Source organism: Hyalella azteca, unplaced genomic scaffold, assembly GCF_000764305.2.
Source record: "Hyalella azteca isolate HAZT.00-mixed unplaced genomic scaffold, Hazt_2.0.2 contig16648, whole genome shotgun sequence".
Lineage (NCBI taxonomy): Eukaryota > Metazoa > Arthropoda > Malacostraca > Amphipoda > Hyalellidae > Hyalella > Hyalella azteca.
In genome coordinates, this window is record NW_025946462.1 from 30,545 (window position 1) to 50,284 (window position 19,740).

Here is a 19,740-nt window from a genome sequence, read left to right on the forward strand (position 1 = left end):
AAGGATCGTGCGAACGACGGCACGAGAGCCATATCCATATGACTGCAGGCGGATAACTGAAGCACAGCGTGTTCAGACTAGCTATTTAAGTGTGCTACCGGTAATTTAGGCCTATATTAAATGTTAAGGAACTCCACCACCCCTAACCCTTTCGCGATCTGTCGTGAACGCATAAATCAACGTACAGAGATGGTTTTGGTACCGATAGATGCGGCAGAATGTAAGCTTTAACAAAATATACGTTTAAAAATTATTTTTTAAAGACAACACTTCCAAAGAATCCAGTGTCTCCAATCTTAAAGATGTACCATGAATTTCTCATTTAATTTTCGAATATAAAAAAAATTACTTTTTCAATTTTTTTAATATATAATTTTTTTAATTTATAATTTTTTTCAAAATTATTTATTCTATTAATTGATTCATGCATTGACTCTGATTTCACACAAGTGTGCAAAATTTCAGATCAATTAGACAGGTAAAAGTGTGTCAAATATCAGTTATAAGATTTGTAGCTGACAAAATTATTTTTTAAATATTTTTAATATTGAAAAAAAAATTTTTATTACTTTTTAAAATCATTTATTTTGACATTTGATTCATGCATTGTCTCCAACTTTAAACAAGTATGCAAAATTTCAGATCGATAGGATAAGTAGAAGTGTGTTAAATTTCGATTACAAGATTTGTAGCAGACAGACAAACAGACAAACAAGAAGTGAAGTTGAAGAGAAGTGTTGTAAAATGAGTATAAAAACCGAAAAAGTCAAAATTTTCGATTTTGATCGAGACGCTCCCCTTTAAGCTTTACTTGCACTTCCTTTGTGCGATCTATTTGTGTCGTCATCCAAATATCTTAACCAAATGCAAAATTATATTCAAAACGATAGATGTTCGGGATTCAGTAATGCTTTTGAAGTTGTCGATCTATTAGGCTAACTTGAATTCAACGCTCCTGCGTGGAGGTAAAAAGCTCAGTGTTAGTATTGTATAGCAGTATAGGCGTTGAAGAAAAAGCCAAGTTTGGCAATTCGCTGTTTCATGTAATATTCTTGCCTAGTGTCACGGATATCTGACAACTGTTTTTATGAACAGATCTTTCCACAACTGACGTTGAACCCAAGTAATTACTGATTATTATCCATTAATTTGTGAAGTGGGAGGAACTTCTATTCAAAACCTATACCTCTGCACATCTTTATCAGGTCGGTTCTTAAACCCGTTGCCCAATGGACACTTATCTACACACATCGCACGATAACGACTATAGAAATACAGATAACTTGGTATCAATTTTCATTGTATTGTGTGACGTCGTAGCGGGTGTGCAACTGCAACTGAAGCTTATAAACTCGGATTGCATTTTTTAATCTTTTAAGACTGACTGTGGGACAAAATAAGGCTCTGAAAAGTGATCCAGTAATTCCAATTATTGTTTTTAAATCAAAAGTTGTGATTATTGCCCGGCCTTCATTTAAATTAGGTGATGTTTTTTAGTCACTATTCAATTATTTGTCTTCTAGGCACTTTCAATAAGCATAACATAACATAAACATAACATAACATATTGATCTCGGCGCTGAAGTGTAGGCCTAATGTGGCCTGTCGCCGGTTCTTTTCCTTTTCGTGCCTTGTTCACAGCATACAAGAACACTTAAATTAACACATGGAAGTTGAATTTTTCATTCCATAAACAATGTCATTCGGATTTGAGTCGTCAACTTTTACGCTCGGGAAAGCCAAAACTTTTCTGCAGCCACGGATGTTTTTTTAACTCAATCCTATGTAATTCCTACCTGAAGTACAAGATTTTGGTGTGATAACATCTCAGTCTTCTTCAAAATTTCAATTGGACTTTGTTGGCGTTTGAATTAGGGCCTAGCCATTACTGGTTCGTGGCGTGGGGCGCCGCCAGCCAAGCCATACCTGCGTATCATATCCAGCAATTGCTGGTTTGTGGCGTGACGAGCCGCCAGCTCAGCCATACCTGCCTGCATATCAGATCCAGCAATTGCTGATTTGTGACATGACGAGCCGCCAGCCAAGCCATACCTGCGTATCATATCCAGCAATTGCTGGTTTGTGGCGTGACGAGCCGCCAGCTCAGCCATACCTGCCTGCATATCAGATCCAGCAATTGCTGATTTGTGACGTGACGAGCCGCCAGCCCAGCCATACCTGCGTATCATATCCAGCAATTGCTGGTTTGTGGCGTGACGAGCCGCCAGCTCAGCCATACCTGCCTGCATATCAGATCCAGCAATTGCTGGTTTGTGGCGTGACGAGCCGCCAGCCCAGCAATACCTGCCTGCATATCAGATCCAGCAATTGCTGGTTCATGGCGTGACGAGCCGCCAGCCCAGCCATACCTGCCTGCATATCAGATCCAGCAATTGCTGGTTTGTGGCGTGACGAGCCGCCAGCCCAGCCATACCTGCTTCCTATTGATCAGCTGTTCAGTGCCCGCGTGCCTTTGCCGATACAAGGTTTCGGTTTTAAACTCCTGCCATTTCCTGAGTTATGTTAACTTAACTTAACTTGCATCAAGTTATTCCTGCATGTACTTGATTCGTTAGGGTTCAAATAAACTTTTTCAACTCATGTTTGTAAGTTCCTGAATTGTTTGTGTTCTTTAGCTCGGTATTGACCCAAGTTGAATAGGGCGTTTAGAGACACAAAGGTGCGTGGTGAATTCAAAGTAACAGCGCGATCGGTTTTCCATAGAAGCCTCGATGTGGAAACGACGTCTATAATAGCCCCGTTTGTACAGGCCGTTGCTTGTGCCAGTGTAGTAAATCCAACTCAGGTATTGGACTAATAAGTTATATTGGCAGCATCGCGTACTAATAAGCAACAGTGAATTACAATATGCACCAAGTGGACCTCGAGAGAGCAAGTAATTGAAAAAATAGAAGGCATATCCCGACTCTTTCATCTCAGAGATGTGAAAAACAACGTGCATTTCCTTAAATAAGTTAAAGGGGCAATAACTAACCTGTTATCCAGTTTAAAGTGACTTAATCCATGGTATTTAACAGGCTGAAATCTGCAGTGAATTATGGTTTGACGACAATTAATGTTGCGTTGTGGTCGTTAAAGTTTTAATGATACTGAATAATATGTTTACTTGATGTATATTTTCGCAAGATTCAACACGTTCATGAACTAGATCATCTTGAACACAGGACACTTTCATGAACTAAATTCTTTAACATGAATTGTCATGTTTACTTAACGAATTGCGTTCTGTTGTGCAATTCTTTAACATGTCGTGAATTCGACAAAATTATCGACGCGTGAATTCGCAGTTTTCGTCATGAATTCACTGGTGTGATTAAAAACATGGTGAGCGTCACGTATTTAGACCTGAAATTCCAACTTTTTTGTTTAATACTTCAGACTTTGCTATATAAACGATATTTATTTAGCATCTCGTCGACTTCCAAAGTCTAGCTCGGGGGGATGAGATTTATAAACCTAGTGCGCGTGCTGCACATGACCTTAAATTATTTCAATGTCGATTGAATTACTCAAGTTTCGTCTCTAATGCAATACTTTCATTACCTTAAAACAATAAATAGGAAGTAATAACTCTCAGTTGCCTTTTCTGTACCATGGGTACATATTTGCGTACATAATAGTTCCGATGCATATCACCCGATATCGTGCCTCTCATACTACGCAATTGCTGAAATTGGCTTATTAACAACTTTGAAGTTAAAAGGAGGCCATGACTAACACTAGCCCAACAACTAAAGAACTACAACTTCCTATAGTGTGCGTCAGTTTTCACCTTCTTCGATGCTTCACGTCACGTGAGGGGACTTTATCGACACCTAGTAGTTAAGCATCAATTAAAACATTTTTAATTGCAGTGTAAGAATCATCAAAGTTCCAATTTAATAAAGATTATATTCTAACTTTGAAAAATATAAGTTTAAATTTACAAGTTCAAAATAATGTTATTTTTTACGGCAGATTTATTATTTTTTACTTTTTTTTTTAAATCCAAATTTAAATCCCGCATGTAGAAGTTTTGTCCAAAGGAAGGCAGCGTCAAGGGGCAATGATTCATCAAACCTGGCAGCTGGTGAGCATTAATAAGTAATATAATCATATTTTTTCCTCATTAACTAGGTTTATAGTTGTAACTTTTTATAGATTTAACCATGGATTTAAACAATGGAATTGTTGAAGTTGGCAGAGGATTTAAATTTAACTTCATTCAATGTAATTACGCTTTCATACCGTGCTCCCCATTTGTTTCAAGAAATTTCAATAGGGTTAGAATTTTATTTATTTATATAAAGAAGATGAGAATTTGTAATAATTTTCTTTTTAGTAAATATTTTATCATTATTAGCGATTTTCACTACTGGACGTCATTTTGTAATGCGAGAAATGAAATTGCATGAAAGGATTTCAAGGATAAAATAGTTTACAAATGTCGATAACTAATCACTATATATATAATGGTGATCATGGGAGACTGCTAGATCGTCTTCCTGAAAACAATGCCGGGGTCTATTCTTATACCTGATACACCGCATCGTCATGGGCACAAAACACAAAGGCTCAACTTGTGTAATGTGTATCGTGGACTCACGTATGAGTTATATGCATCAACTCCTGGTCCAAAAGTAAACGCGTTTTTTTTTGTCCCACTTGTCCACTAGCGTGTAGGAAATTCCGACCTAGCCGTGCCCAACTAGCCAGAGCAAAGGCTGTGGATGAGTCAGCCGTGACTAACACAAATGGGTTACAGTTTGTCCGAATAGCCCAAAAGTTATTTCTGAAATTATGATCAGTACTCACTGCAGGAGTGACAGAGAGCGCATTTTCTCGTGCGTAAATCAGTTTTCATTGCTATTCGAGCAGTGCGCTGCACTCAGTGCATCATGTAAAACTATATTCCAAATCGCGTCACGTTTTAAATTATTATTAAAATCGACGAGAACGTGAAGTCACGGACAGCCGGACGGACATGACGAGCACAATAGCGCCTTTTTTCCTTAAATGAGAAAATGCGCTTAAAAGGGCCGTCGGAACTAAATGATGCGTTCATTGCAAGTTGTTTATTCAACCAAGCGGGTTGTTCAGACTCACTTGAATATCGGTCAGAATCCTTGCAGGATTCAAAGAATAGAAATTGATTATTGTACGAAATGATCACACAAAAATATTAGGAGGTTTCATTGTGCCGTTTTTGGCACGATTTTGTCTGACGCAGTTCCGTTGATGGCCCAGGCGTGTAACTTGATATAACAGGATTACGTGTAATTCCGCAGGATGGGGAACTTTCTATACAGCTGCTGCCCGCCCTCTGCATATTCTCTAGTCAGGTAACAATACACACATTTTGTTTTGATATAAATAATGCATTTAAGAAAAATTTAATGTTGTTGGATTTTGCGTTGGATTTACTATAAAATCACTCGCAGGTAACGAAAATAATGAAATATTTTTTTGTAAGAAATTTTAAATAGTTTTAAAGAATGCTTTTGAATTCTCCTCTCGAGGAGCAGTCTTTGTTTTACAATGCAAACGAAGAATAAATTTTCTCCTTTGGCTCTTTGTATTTGCTTCAAGAAATTATCTGAAATTATCTCCGTACTCGTACGCAGTGTATTCTCCGTACTCGTACGCAGTGTATTCCTCGTACTCGTATGCAGTGTATTCCTCGTACTCGTATATGCAGTGTATTCTCCGTACTCGCATGCAGTGTATTCTCCGTACTCGTACGCAGTATATTCCTCGTACTCGTACGCAGTGTATTCCTCGTACTCGTACGCAGTATATTCCTCGTACTCGTACGCAGTGTATTCTCCGTACTCGTACGCAGTGTATTCCTCGTACTCGTACGCAGTATATTCCTCGTACTCGTACGCAGTGTATTCCTCGTACTCGTATGCAGTGTATTCCTCGTACTCGTATGCAGTGTATTCTCCGTACAATGATATGGTTCAATCAGTGGAGGGTTTAATTGGCTTACTTATCCCTACTAATTCATATTACCTCTAATATCACTTGAAAGAAAAGAATGCAATTCATTCTTTTTATTATTATTGTTAGATATCAGTCGAGCCATGCATTTTCTTAACATGAAAGTGACGTGGCATGGACTCACCCAACAATATCGTCTCTCAGATACCAGGCGGTGACGGTGAGACCGCGACGAGGTTCCGAAGACGAGCGCCTAGAGGTGAGGTACCGTCAGTCTTACGGAATTATTAAGACCATATTGTTGAGACCACTAAGTCCTACCACAGTATAAAGAACACTAAGTCGTATCACATTATTAAGACCACTAAGTCTACCACATTATTAAGACCACTAAGTCGTACCACATTATTAAGACCACTAAGTCTACCACATTATTAAGACCACTAAGTTCTACCACATTTTTAAGACCACCAAGTTCTACCACATTATTAAGACCATTAAGAGTCCTCCCACATTATTAAGGCCACTAAGTCCTACCACATTATAAAGACCACTAAGTCTACCACATTATTAGGACCACTAAGTTCTACCACATTTTTAAGACCACTAAGTTCTATCATATTATTAAGACCATTAAGAGTCCTACCACATTATAAAGACAACTAAGCCCTACCGCACTAAAAAGACCAGTAAGTTCTACCACATTATAAATACCACTAAGTCCTACCACATTATTAAGACCACTATGTCCTACCACATTATTAAGACCACTAAGTGTTACTACATTAATAAATAGGTGGACACAACTCCAATGAAATTTTTGAGAAACGGTGGTAAGTTTTCCATTCTTCTCACCAAAAAGTTGATAACTTGAAAAGCGACTGATGACTTGTCCGAATGACCAAAACATTCTGCGTAGCTGGTGGTCATACTCCAATCACAATTTGAGAAAGCGGAAGGTGAACGACTGTACAATGTTAATCTAAAATAATATAATTAATAGCAAATTGGAAATAAATGCACATAGGAAATTTCTATAATTTTCAAATAAAACCTTGTATTTTTATTTATTTTAGAGCCATATTTTGCAATATTCTTATAAAGCAATTTTGTCCCCACTCACGCAGCTCGAAATAAGGACTCAACCGGTAAGTGAGTAGGACTGAGTAAAATAATAAATATATGAGGTTTGGAGGCAATAAGTTAGAAATTAAGATTATACCTTATACTAAAGTTTTCTTTATCTTGGCGTTTGATATTCTGTTTTTCACGTTCATGATTTTTTTACTTAAAATTTGGTTATTAAATTATTAGATATTATTAAAAAGAAGCTACATACGATTACCAAATTGGTTTTATTATATGATATCTGACATTGGTTGGTAACTTCTCATCTCTTCGGTAATGATGCAGCGACAACTACTTATAGCCGCACGAGCTTGTGAAATTATTCATTTAATCATTTTAAACATAACTAATGAATGTGTATTAATTGAAGCTGTTTCATATTCATATGAAACTTTCATTTGTTAAAAGGTATAATAATTTTACATTTGGTGAGAATGGAGACATGCGGTAACGATACTATCTTATTAATATATTATCTAAATATTATTTAAATTAATTTAAATATTATCTAAGTTAAAATTAATAAGATTATTTAAAGATAATATCTTGTAATTGTAACGTGGGGCTCTGATCAAGTAAACAAATATTGCTAACTATAAACAGCAAGATTAACTACGCTGGTGAAGGAATATCTTCAAAAATACTACCTTTAGTCGGATTTGATAATTATAAAGTTTTAACTTAACTCTCTGTTCCAGAACGGGTGGCAGTCAGCAGGTGCAAGGTAATCAAAACTTGAGATGATATGCTTCTAATCCAAGCTTAAGTTTATATAGTTAATATACGCTGAAATATTCTATAGAGTGGGTTTATATAATATATTTCTGGGAAAGAACAATTTCAAGACTTGCAAAATTTTTTTAACCAAGCCTATGAGTTCAATATAAATTAAGTGTGGATATGTAGAGAAATAATTATGAGACACCTGCAGAAATTGGTCAAGAAGAGACACCGTTGCTCTATCGAGTGATTTTTGGGACTGTAAATCTTGCTTTTCATGCAGGATCGAAAATTTCTTCCGCCGCACGAAACAAAAGGTAAATTGCGCCTGCAAAAGCACAAGCCTTTGCTTTTTTCACGCACTCACCAAATGTTTAGCTTGTCCTTCCATATATTGACGCTCTTTAAACGCGGTTTTCGTTATAATTTGGCTGACGTAACGTGTCATGTTTTACGTTAAATATAATTCTTTGAAATGTAATGTAACCTTAAATTAGGAGTAAAAAGTTGACAAACATTGGCAGTTAACACGTGAGAGGTTTTGCATGAGGCATCAATTGCATGCTAATGTGCTTAAAATACAACTGGCAACTATTGCAATGCCCAATAACATGCATTAATTTTTGTTAACACAATTGCTTTCGAATGTTCCGCTCCCATTTTGACCTAACAAGATTTCCTAGCGCTCTGGATTCATATATGCAGGTACGGACTTGTATGGGAAATATTTTTTTTACAATATATTTATGACAAAGGGATCTGTATTGTCAAAACCAGTTTTCTCGATATCGAGAATTTTTTACTCTTCTGGCCATGTACGCTGATGAGTTCGATCTTTTCGTCTATTAGCCTTGCGTATCCATTCCAACACACGTCTGCATGCACATGGTGACAATAAAGCAAATGCAGTAGTTTGTTGTGTAATCGTTTGCCATAATTTTTGTTTACAACCGTTGAGTATTCACTCATTCATCTAGTGTTGCCGCAGTATCTTCCACTTTATTATAAGTCTTTTGTAACGAATGTTCTCTGTTAACTTTAATAAAACTTACAAGGGCATTAAGATATTACCACTTGATCTTGGCGACTCAACAATGAACACCACATGTTAGAGAAAGACGGGGGTTGCAAATCTTCGTAAGGAGCTAGAATAATATCCGGCTTAAAGAAACTGACGCGATGATTGTAGAGGTAAACAATTTCCTCATTACAAATTAATGCAAATAGTCGAGCTGCTAATCCAATACAACATAGTGGCTTGAATCTAAGGTGGATGACAGGAGCAAACCTGACTTGGTTCTGCTTGTTTAACCCTACAGTTCAGACGACGAGCTTATTCTGTCTCTTACTTATACAAGTGATGAAGATTCTGTTATCTATGAATTTGAAGAACACGACAACGTCAGAAATGAACAGGAAGAGAGTGCAACAACCGATGACCGCAGCAGTTCATCTAACTTGGAAGCTGGTAACCTGGGTACTGTAAAGCAGCTGCCTCTCGCGCCGAACAATTTCAGCAACAAAATATCTAAAAAATCTCGACATAACTTAGGTCAAAATTCAAATCAGTTTATAAGCAAAGCTAGTGGGCTAGTCACACGTTTTGAACAAATATGTTTCGACATTAACAACTCCAGTGAGAGCATCAACGACGCCGGGCGAGCCAAACACTCGACACGAGATATGTTTCACAGGCAAGAAATTCGAGCAAATGACAGAAATGATGAGTTGGAGAGGTCAATGGACGCAAAAGAGGGATTTATCAACGAGACGAAGATACACTTGCATTCTTCTAGCAATAATATATACGAAAGGCCAGCACCAACCGGAGAGAGTGGAATACATAAGTCGTCTAATGCCTCATCTACAGATGAAACCTCGCAGGTAAATTTGCCAAGCCGTTGTTCCATTACCGGATGTGTAGTGCGATTATTTATATCTGATAAATGATGTACAAATAGAGGAAATGAAGTTTTATTGCTTTTTGGTAGTAAAGCAGGGAGAAAATTAGGAAACGCTGTTATGTGCAATAACATCAAGAATAATAATGTAATATAATTGTTGGCATTATTTGTGGTTTGGCATCTTCAAAAAAAATTTCACCGATGATAATGGACAATACCGATACTATTAATGCATATTTAATGTATTATACATAATGAAAAAAAAATAATCAAATTAAACCTCATATCGTTCGAGTAAAATAGAAGAAAAAAGCCAGCTTCCGGAGAAAAGCTTTATTTTCATACCGGTTTTCAAGTAGACAGATTTACTTGTCTCCAGTCATTTACTTCTAAATAACTACAGAGTTTGTTTTAAAATAAGTTCACATAATGTAGAGCAACTTATGAAATTTAACTTCAAAACAGCTTGACAAGCAGCGCATTATAAAACAGAGAAGGAAAAAATATTTAAAGAATTGCGTCATAATTTGATACGAGCGTAGGAAAAGTGATGGTGCGAAATTTAATAATATACAAATCTTGATTGAATTAATAATCACAAAGTAAAACTTTATGAAAACTTTTTATGAACTTTGCATTGCTATTGATGCATGTTTTGTTGAGCCTAATTTCCGCTGTTTAGATTGATTTCTGTTACGCATGATTTCTACAATTAATTACGAGCACGAGCACCGTATTTCTTGCCTTTGATAAATGTATTGTTCGTAAATTTCAGCTCGTGTAAAAACAAAATCATTTATTAGGAGCAACCATCGCATGTTAAATTAAACTTTATTTCCTAAATTAAATGATAACTCCTATTGCACACTTTCATTTCATTGATTGAATGATATACCTTCTTAATTCCTATATGTCGATCGGTGTGCAATGATGTTGAAATTGTTATTTTTTCTCTTTCATTCGCTTTCATAGTTATTACAGGCTGAGAAGTTGTTTAAAGTACAAAATTCTGACCTCTGTGATTCCTGTTATTAGCTAAAGATTTTTGTAGTATTTCATGTTATGTGTGATAATTAATATAATAATAGTTATTATACAAATAATTTCTAAAAATACGCTTGCGTCAGCTGTGTCAGAGCTTCACTGGTCTGCATACGGGCGCCGTACAGGAGCATCACCTCGCCAGCTTAATCGTCAACCCATTGGCGGACACAGAGCCCTTCACGTGAGCTACAAATATAGAAATAAACCAGAATTAAATTAAATTGTACGTCAGTAACTCTAAGAGCAAACGCTAATGGAAGGTTAGATTAGGCGTTCGTAAGAACTTTATTGGATACGGTCGGAAAAAAATTTCATTGAAACCTATTTTGTACGTGATGATTCGTGCATATTCAGATAATAGCTGAATCCACCAAATATGCTTAGTAATTTTAACGGCTTTTTAGTAATACCTACATTTTAGTATTCGTTATTATTGGTGCATACAGATAATCTCGGTTGAAAACGAAGTCATTGTCATTTGTCAAAACGAAGTCATTTGTTGACATCCAATCCCGCACGGGAATTTTTTCCCATTTTTCTTTTTCTACAAGATTTGAATAATAACTTTAGATGAGCGAGTTTGTTTTTGAAAATAAACACATTCTCTGCGATTTTAGAGCTGGCACTTATTTCTTTCTTTGGTCTTTTGAAATGGCCTCTGATAATGATCTTTCAGTCCTCACAATGAAATACTATATACTTCAACGAACTTGAAACCTTCACGGCTTAACCCAAATTAGCATTTTAAAACAAGATTTACATAAAAAAAACAAATCTTACAGTACAATGTTTTGCCGAATGTATCAATTCATGAATTTCAATTCTGAGTATTTTGACTTCTCACAATTGAACGTTCAATTCATTTCATTGCCCAGGTACAGCAGCCCTCCCAGGGAACCCGTCACTCTGGCCCACGACCTCCTCGAGGTTCAGTCGCAGCGCACCACTTCCATCGAACTAGAGTGGGATCAAGAACCTGGTTAGCTTGGCCAAAGATAAACATCTAAATATCACTTTTCATTATAAAAAAATTTTAGAATTGAAACGAAAGTCTCTGTAACCTAGCTTGTGTTACTTTTTTTCACTGAAACAATTTTGCATGATTTACCAACAAATGATTCAACGTTTTTTCCACAGACATGAGTCAGTACAAGTCAACCAAAGCTCTTCACACGACCTCCCACACGGTGGACTCTTCGATGGGTGGTCTCTCTTCGTCTCGTTTGCGCTCGCTGTGCTCCACGCCGGCGAGTCTAGAGTGGGATTTTAAAGTAGGTCTCGATAATGGGTTATAATTATTTATTACTACTATTGCAATAATAAATAATATATAAACAATAAATATTTAATTATTACTATTGTGGCCTCCAAAAAGCAGATAGTATTTATCACTGAACAAGTACCTGCTTCGAAGCACGATGAGCAATCTTAGATATTATCAATACCTTACGAGTTCAGGAAAGTGAAGGTCCTATATAATCAGATATCAGTTTCACTTTCACGTTTTAATGTTCTTCAGGAATCTACGACGAGTCTGCAGGCTGCGCCCCTCGTGACTCAGGAAGATGAAGACCTTTGGGGTGCCAGCGAAACCGAAGAACTCTTGCAAGAGATCGAACTCCTTGCTTCCCGAGCCCTGCGAGACGAAGACGAACTTGAGCCTGAGCTCGACGACAGAAGTTTCGACGAAAGATAGCGAAACTAAACTCAAGTTGTAAAGGGAACTGTTAAAAATATTGTCTTTGAATGGCTGTAATACAAAAGGTGACTCTATTTCTAATGAGGAGTTAGTTTAAAACTTGTATTGTGTCGTTGTAATAGCTAAAACGAGTTGGTTTGGTGCAAAAGTCAGTTCTACCCAATAGGGCACATTCTTTTTTGAGCTATAAAATTTGAGATAACGTTTTGTGTCAGGATGAAATGCTCTAGTGCCTTTATACTGGCCACCTTAAAAATGACATGGCTAATATACAATTCATAAATACAGTTCATATATGAAATAAGATAAGAGCGAAACCTACTTACAATTGAAAGTCTACAAAATATTAATAAAATATTAGAATGACGTCATGCATTTGCCATTCATATATCTTGGAAACGGAAGTAAAAGTAAACAATCGGAATGAAATATAATAAATAATAAATACATTGTAAAATGTCAACAACAGTGCACGGTTGACAAATTACTGAAAAGAAATGTAGATTCCACTTCTCTGTTGCACAGCTAACGTGTAAGATAATTTTACTCATGGCGCAAGAACACGTCGACTATTTTAGCGAAAGACAATAATGCAACTTCAACTTACATCTTGAAACAAATCATGAACGAATCATTATAAGCTCTTTCGTTAATATTTTTGGATCTGTATTTAATGTATGCAAAAATGTAGTCAGTCGTTTTATGAATTCCAAATGGAAAACTTATTTATATTTTTTAACGTTGATCGCAATTTTCGAGTGTACGTGGAAACTCACGCGATTTAAATTTTCCACGAAATAGTTTTTAAACCGAAACTTGGCCGTTGATAGTCTGCCGGATTAAATTCTATGATACATGGCAAATATCCGGTGCAAGACATTATAACTCCATACGGCTATCATTTTCTGCCAAAATAAATTTTTTATCTAAACGACACTTCTATGTTATGATGTTGTGTTGTCTAGTATCGGTATTTTTTAGTGATACCTCATAGTACAAGTTCAGGAGGGAAGGGGCTGTATATCTACTTATAACAAATTCAATAGATAAATTTTATAGATCTTAACGTCTTTGATACCGATATTAGGATTCTCATTTGAGCAAACCTGCTTGAGTAGCATTAGTATTTTGAGAACCATGTAAAGGGAACGGAACTTGTGAACACTGCTCAATAATGAATGACCTACTGCCTGGGAGACATGAACCGATTATACCATTTTACACTGCAGAATAGTCCTCAAAATTTTATTTTGTATTTTATGGACAATTTTAAATAATTTCTTCTAACCACAGTAGCTTTGCTCCTATAGGAACAATGAAATCGAAGAATTTCGATTGTTTGTCGTGATTCAAACCATTACTTTACTTAGTAAACCTACATAAAAGACAAGTTCATTTATAATATACTCATTTTTTTGCTCTAATGCAACGGTTTTGTTTGATAGAAATGACGAGAAACTACGTCTTTACCGGACACGTACGAGACTCAAACTGTGATAACTCGGAGATTTGTGGAATAAATTGACCGAACAAGCCCTGAACTTTCAGGTTTTCGTTCCCCGTGATATGCACTGTGACTTGATTGCGACGTGCTTTCTTTTGGTTCCCCAATATGCATGGTCTACGGCTACATTATTTATTTAATGTTTCATTTTCGTGAGAGATGATGTGCAAACTAGACTACAGTAGACAATAAGTGAAAGTATCCAACCATAATGTATGGACTTAGGTCAACGGATTTTTTTTTAAATACTGAAGTCCCAATTATTGCCTAATGCAGGTAAAAAAGCGGATAGATTATATCCCTACTCGGATAAAATAAAAATGGAAAAAGACAGCGTTCTAATAAACACGATAAATAAAATGTATAAAAAAAATTTTTATAGACCACGTTTTTCATGTGGACTCACAAGTAGAAAATAATTTTTCGGCAGCTACTGATCTCTGTTTGCTTTCATTCTCTTGGTCTTTTGTATTTCAGTTAAAATATTTTACAACATCTAAAACGAAAAACGTGGGGCGCATCTTCATTTAGGCATGCCTTAATTTCAATTTTGAATTCAACCACTATTTCGAATTACTTTATCACTATTCGTTACTCCATATACCTTTGATTTGATAGTGAGCTATTTAATGGTGAACTATTTAGATACTTAATGCATTTTCTTTTCAAATGCTTAATATGCCTCTTAAATTGATTAGATATAGTCCACGCGTTCATTTAAAATTCTCCAAATTTGATTCTTTTAAAATTTTTACATACCCTGAGTAGCGTTATTCATGATTCATATCTTTACTTGCTTGAATTACTTATACACATTTCAAACTACGTATATTGAATGAAACATCATAAATCAATATAACAACAGTAAATAACAAAATTTGCTCAAATCAGATATATCAGCAATACACTTATCAAATGTTCAATGAACCATCATATTCATCATATCAAGTAATCACCAAACAATTAAATACATATGCGCCCCCAACGAGAGCGCTAGCTAATGGGAAAGTTGGTGAAATATCGATTGCAAGATTTGATCATCACAGACACGAAAGCGAGCTAAGAAAAACGTGGTAAAATATGTATTTTTATCTATTAGTTCTAATAAACACGATAACTAATAGACACGATAAAAATATGAACCTCTCACACTGCGCGGTCCCATGCATTCATGTTTGATTGTTTGAATGTACGAAATATTACGTGGGAAATTGTAGGACTCGTCACACTGCGCAGATTCATATATTCATGTTTGAAAGTACGAAGCATTTAGTATGAAATTGTAGAACTCGTCACGTTGTGCTGTTTCATTCATCCATAATTGAGCGCGTGAAACGCTTCTTAGGACAGTGTCTAACATTCAACACTACTCAATTCCATCCTTTTTAGTTTAATGTAGCAAGTTTGAAGTTGTCTTCCGTCCAAGTTTGAAAGGCCTGGCTTAAAAATTCGTGTGTAAATGCCTCTAAACATTTTCATTGCAGATTTTAAAATGTCAAAGAATGCTGATGAGATGAAAAAGCTGAACCTTAAGGGGAGCGTCTACCCTAAAATTGAAAATTTTCACTTATTCGGTTTTTATACTCATTTTAAAGCTGACATTCTGCCCTATCCAACGGTACCAAGGTGCGATCATGAATTAGATTAACTACGCACACAAATGACGCAATAGTTTACGCACGACGGTATACCGAAAAATTAGATCACGCGCAAAATTATGAGAAGTCTTTGAATCAACTCTCCACTTGCACTCTTCCAGTTCTACACCAAGTACTTAATGTCCTGACGATTTGCAAGTCCGGAAATAATTTATTTTCGCAAATGTTTTTAAATCACAAGCGAGGCTTAGGTTTCGGAAGTTATTTCTCTTACTCATGCGAGTGCATTTGAACTATTTTAGTTCGAAGTGATGGTTCCATGAAACTAGTCACAATAAAATGAATCAGATTCAACTTCAAAAGTGTGCGAAAAACCTTTGAATCGTATTCGCTTGGGTACTAACGCTGGCACAGACAGATAGCTTCACCGGCGGAGGGATTAAAAAGGGTCTGGATTCTTGGCTTTAATCAACACTCAATCACAGTGCATCTGAAAATAATAACAGATAAAAGAATCAAAGTTTTAACTAAATAATATGATTAGAAATGAACAACATATCAAACAAAATCAATAAAAATTATTGGTCTCAATATGAGAGAATTTCTTATCTTAACGTAATTGATCACAAAATAATTTACGCATGTGGTTGGCCCTATATATATAGCTGAATCCTAAATGCTAAAGTTTTCCACTATTCCTCTATATACGCTCTAATTGCATGTAAGTATATCAATAGTATTCGAGAATGAATTTCATTACCCACATTGAGTGACGTCTTCGTGCAAATCCAGTGACAAAGTTAATGAACGTAAATTTGAATACACATAAAACAAACACGATAATACTCGAGTAATATTTCAAAGTAGTTAATTTGGAAAACTGAAACGGATATAACACCTTGTAACCTAGTCGTCACGTGTTCCAGTCCCACGAATAATGCACCTGCAAGATGTGGCTGCTTATTAAATGGTTCTCGGAGTGTTGCCATCAGGCGCATGAAGGAAAAATACAAAAAGGGAATTTATTAACGACGGAAGAGAAAAAGAAATCATGTTTCGTAGGACAGATGCTGTCCTGCATCGTTTTGCAGGATAGCATCTGTCCAGCATCTTTTTGCCTAATAAGTATCTTTTATGCAGGAATCTTCTGGATATTAGTGTAATTAGGCAGAAGTTCTTCATTTATACAGGTTTGATTGAAGACCAGAGCGTACTTTTTATTAACAATCTCCTTATTGTTTTTTTCGATGAGCCGAACGAATATTCTTGCAGGTGCTTGGAGTTCAAAAAGCAGATTACCAAATGACATTTTACTAGAATGCGACGTTTCGAATATACATATCAATATTCATTATCAAGCAAGTGAACAGTTATTACAACGCTAAAATTGAAATTTGTACATGACATAAGTTCATACAGAAAGTATCGTAGATACGGTTCAAAATCGAAAATCAAATTAATCCGAGAATAATTTCAACGTCCTGACGAATCCTGCGGTTTGCAAATTGATAGCAGGAGACTCGTCCTTAATGATGAGAGCCTCCGCTATCGACAGTCTCGTTGTGTCGGGGCACCGCATGACGAAGCTGGTGCAGGCCTCCAACGTGGCACGGGTGATGGTCTCGTTGTGGGCCTCCCGCATATGATTCTTTGGTCCCCCAGCTTGCAAATGGCATGTGAGTCTGCGACTCAATGTCGTGCTTGTCAAACCGATGTAATTTACATTTTGGAGAAGTCTACAACCTTCTTTCATGCAGGAAAATTTGTAAATGACATTGGTTTCCTGTAGCGGTCCGGACTTTTTACATGGATTGTTTTTCATGATTAAATTCTTGATCTTTTTGTTTCTGTACTAAATCATAAGTTGTATTCGGTCAGTTACTGTTGTGCAGCTGATGTTATTTCGCACAATTGAATTGAGGACTCGTTCATCAGTCCTATGACCATCGTTCATTTGATTTTGATTGTAAATTCTGATGACGCAACCTCTTGATGGGGAATCATCTGTTCGGTTTTGACGTGCTCTGATATTCGAAATTTCTTTGTCAATCGTTTTGTTTGCATAGCCGTTGTTGACAAGAATTTGTTTGCAGGTTCGGAGTTCAGTTTTTAAGTCACGACCAGAGGTACAGGTCTTGAACGCTCGATGTATGAAGGCGCGTATTGTGCTGATTTTGTAGCGCTGGGGACATTCGCTTTCTTGGTTCAGGACCTTTCCAACGTCTGAAGGTTTCCGATAAACTTTAGTGACGAACGAATTATTATCGTCTTGCACCAGGACGTCCAGAAAAGGCAACGTGCGATTTTGTCCAAATTCGTAAGTAAATGCCAAACGGAATTGCGTTCAAAAGCCGCGCGCAGCTCCATCATGTGAACTTCGTCTCGAACGATGACGAAGGTGTCGTCGACATTTCGACAGTAAAGGTCAGGTTTAATTTGTGAATCCAACAATACACGGTTTTCGAGTTCGCACATGTAGAATTCGGCAAATGTTGGACCAAGAGGACTGTCTATTGCTACACCGTTAATTTGCTGGTATATTTTGTTATCTGGGGTCCGAAAAGGCGTAATAAAAGTACGCTCTGGTCTTCAATCAAACCTGTATAAATGAATCTTCTGGAATAGATAAATACGTGTATTTTAGTGAACAAGAGAGGAAATGTAAAAATATACTTTCAAAATTTTTTGAATGAACAATTTTCTACATCGTGTGGCGATCACTCTTTTATGTGAAGCATTGGGATAAAAAATTTTATATCAGGACACACAATCCCAGAAATTTGGTGATGAATTCAAATCATGTTGACTTGTTATAGTAAACAATTTTGCGCCATTAGTGAACCCGCGCGTTCAAATCCCGGTTAATTTTCTGGTTAGCTTACGATTTAAGCGAACAAAAGTAATTTTAAAGTTTTCGTATATCAGACATGCAATTTAAATTTTTAGATGAACAGATTTATTTTAGTTAATGCATAAAAAAGCCTTGCAAGAAAAAGAACCTATTCCTAGTAATTAAGTTCTTCCACAATACGAAAATGAGGGGCTGTCTTGTGTATTAAAATAAGTTTCAAGGTCTAGGAACGTAGTTTGTGCTTTCAGACTCTCCTATGTTTTTCGCATTCTTCGCTAATTAGAACTTCATGTTTATCTAATGACCGTCATTATCACGTCTTGCTTATCACTTGCCCCGGCAGCGGGCCTGATCAAATCTCCTAATGAGCTTTGTTACCACACTTCTCTATAACTTCACTTCTTGTCGTTTGTTTGTCTGTCCGCTACAAATCTTATTATCGATAATTAACATACTTCTACCTGTCAAATCGATCTAAAAATTTTGCTCACTTGCGTAAAGTCGAAGACAATGCGTGACTCAATTGACAGAATAAAATAAGTAATTTAATCAATTAAATTTTTTGTATTATGTAAAATAAAATAAGAAATTCATTTTACACGTGTAACACCGGAGACACTGGCCTCTTTAGAAGTGTTGTCTTTAAAAAGTTATTTTTAAAAGCATATTATTTATATGATATTGACAGCAAAATTTCAAATTCTTAAAGCTTCATTTAAAGGATTGATTTTTTTAATACAAATAAGAATGATCCATTGGAGGTTTAAATGCGACGAAAAAAATAAATAGAATAACATACTTTGAAAGTCGATAAAAAGAATATAAGATTCTGATTCTACTCAGTGATTATGATTTACATGAACGATGTGATTTCACGACTTTGGTAAGAGGACCGAGTGCTACCAGCGTCTGAAAGTTCTCTGGGATTTGTGAACCCTTTCTCCCACATCCCCAAACACCATAATCTCTTAGATAATTTCCAAACAAAAGCAGTGTTAACTGCAGGGAGAGCCATTCCAGCCCACATTCGAATATAATTTACACCCACGGGTGGAAAATCACATATAAAATTTTCATTCGTCTCCCTCTTCCGATAAAACATTCAATGTTCATGATGGAATTAACGATGAACAATGTAATTCAATGCAAAGCATTGAATTACATTTTGATCTGACTGGTCTTGGGGATCCTCGAAAGGCTTCTATATACATTAACTGCATCAGACGGTCACAATCATATAATAAAATCATATAATAGGTATTCTAAATATTTTTATTTTGATTTTAGTAGCGCTATAGTGTAATGGAAATAATATGAAATAATAATAATAACGCCAAATAAAAATTTTT

At 36.1% G+C, this 19,740-nt stretch overlaps 1 protein-coding gene across 3 annotated transcripts; it reads left to right on the forward strand.

Moving 5' to 3' along the window:
- The first annotated feature begins 3,982 nt into the window (after positions 1-3,982).
- Positions 3,983-14,297, forward strand: LOC108671220. Of its 3 annotated transcripts, none has more exons than XM_018158718.2 (10): positions 3,983-4,090; positions 5,289-5,342; positions 6,148-6,202; positions 7,071-7,091; positions 7,770-7,795; positions 8,075-8,108; positions 10,823-10,920; positions 11,615-11,718; positions 11,877-12,010; positions 12,259-14,297. In XM_018158718.2, the coding sequence occupies exons 2-10, from the start codon at positions 5,290-5,292 to the stop codon at positions 12,433-12,435; spliced, it is 702 nt and encodes a 233-aa protein (XP_018014207.1). In that variant the 5' UTR covers positions 3,983-4,090; position 5,289; the 3' UTR covers positions 12,436-14,297. The 3 variants fall into 3 exon arrangements, with proteins under 3 accessions (XP_018014207.1, XP_018014205.1, XP_018014206.1); XM_018158716.2 differs by lacking the exon at positions 8,075-8,108 and adding an exon at positions 9,111-9,675; XM_018158717.2 differs by lacking the exons at positions 7,071-7,091; positions 8,075-8,108 and adding an exon at positions 9,111-9,675.
- Positions 14,298-19,740: the final 5,443 nt, after the last annotated feature.

Bases quoted from the DNA above. Each gene is read 5' to 3' on its own strand.
- LOC108671220 (XM_018158716.2), top strand. From the start codon at position 5,290: ATGGGGAACTTTCTATACAGCTGCTGCCCGCCCTCTGCATATTCTCTA. The intron at 6,203-7,070 runs GTGAGGTACCGT...CCACTCACGCAG, and splicing joins CCGAAGACGAGCGCCTAGAG to CTCGAAATAAGGACTCAACC. The intron at 12,011-12,258 runs GTAGGTCTCGAT...AATGTTCTTCAG, and splicing joins GTCTAGAGTGGGATTTTAAA to GAATCTACGACGAGTCTGCA.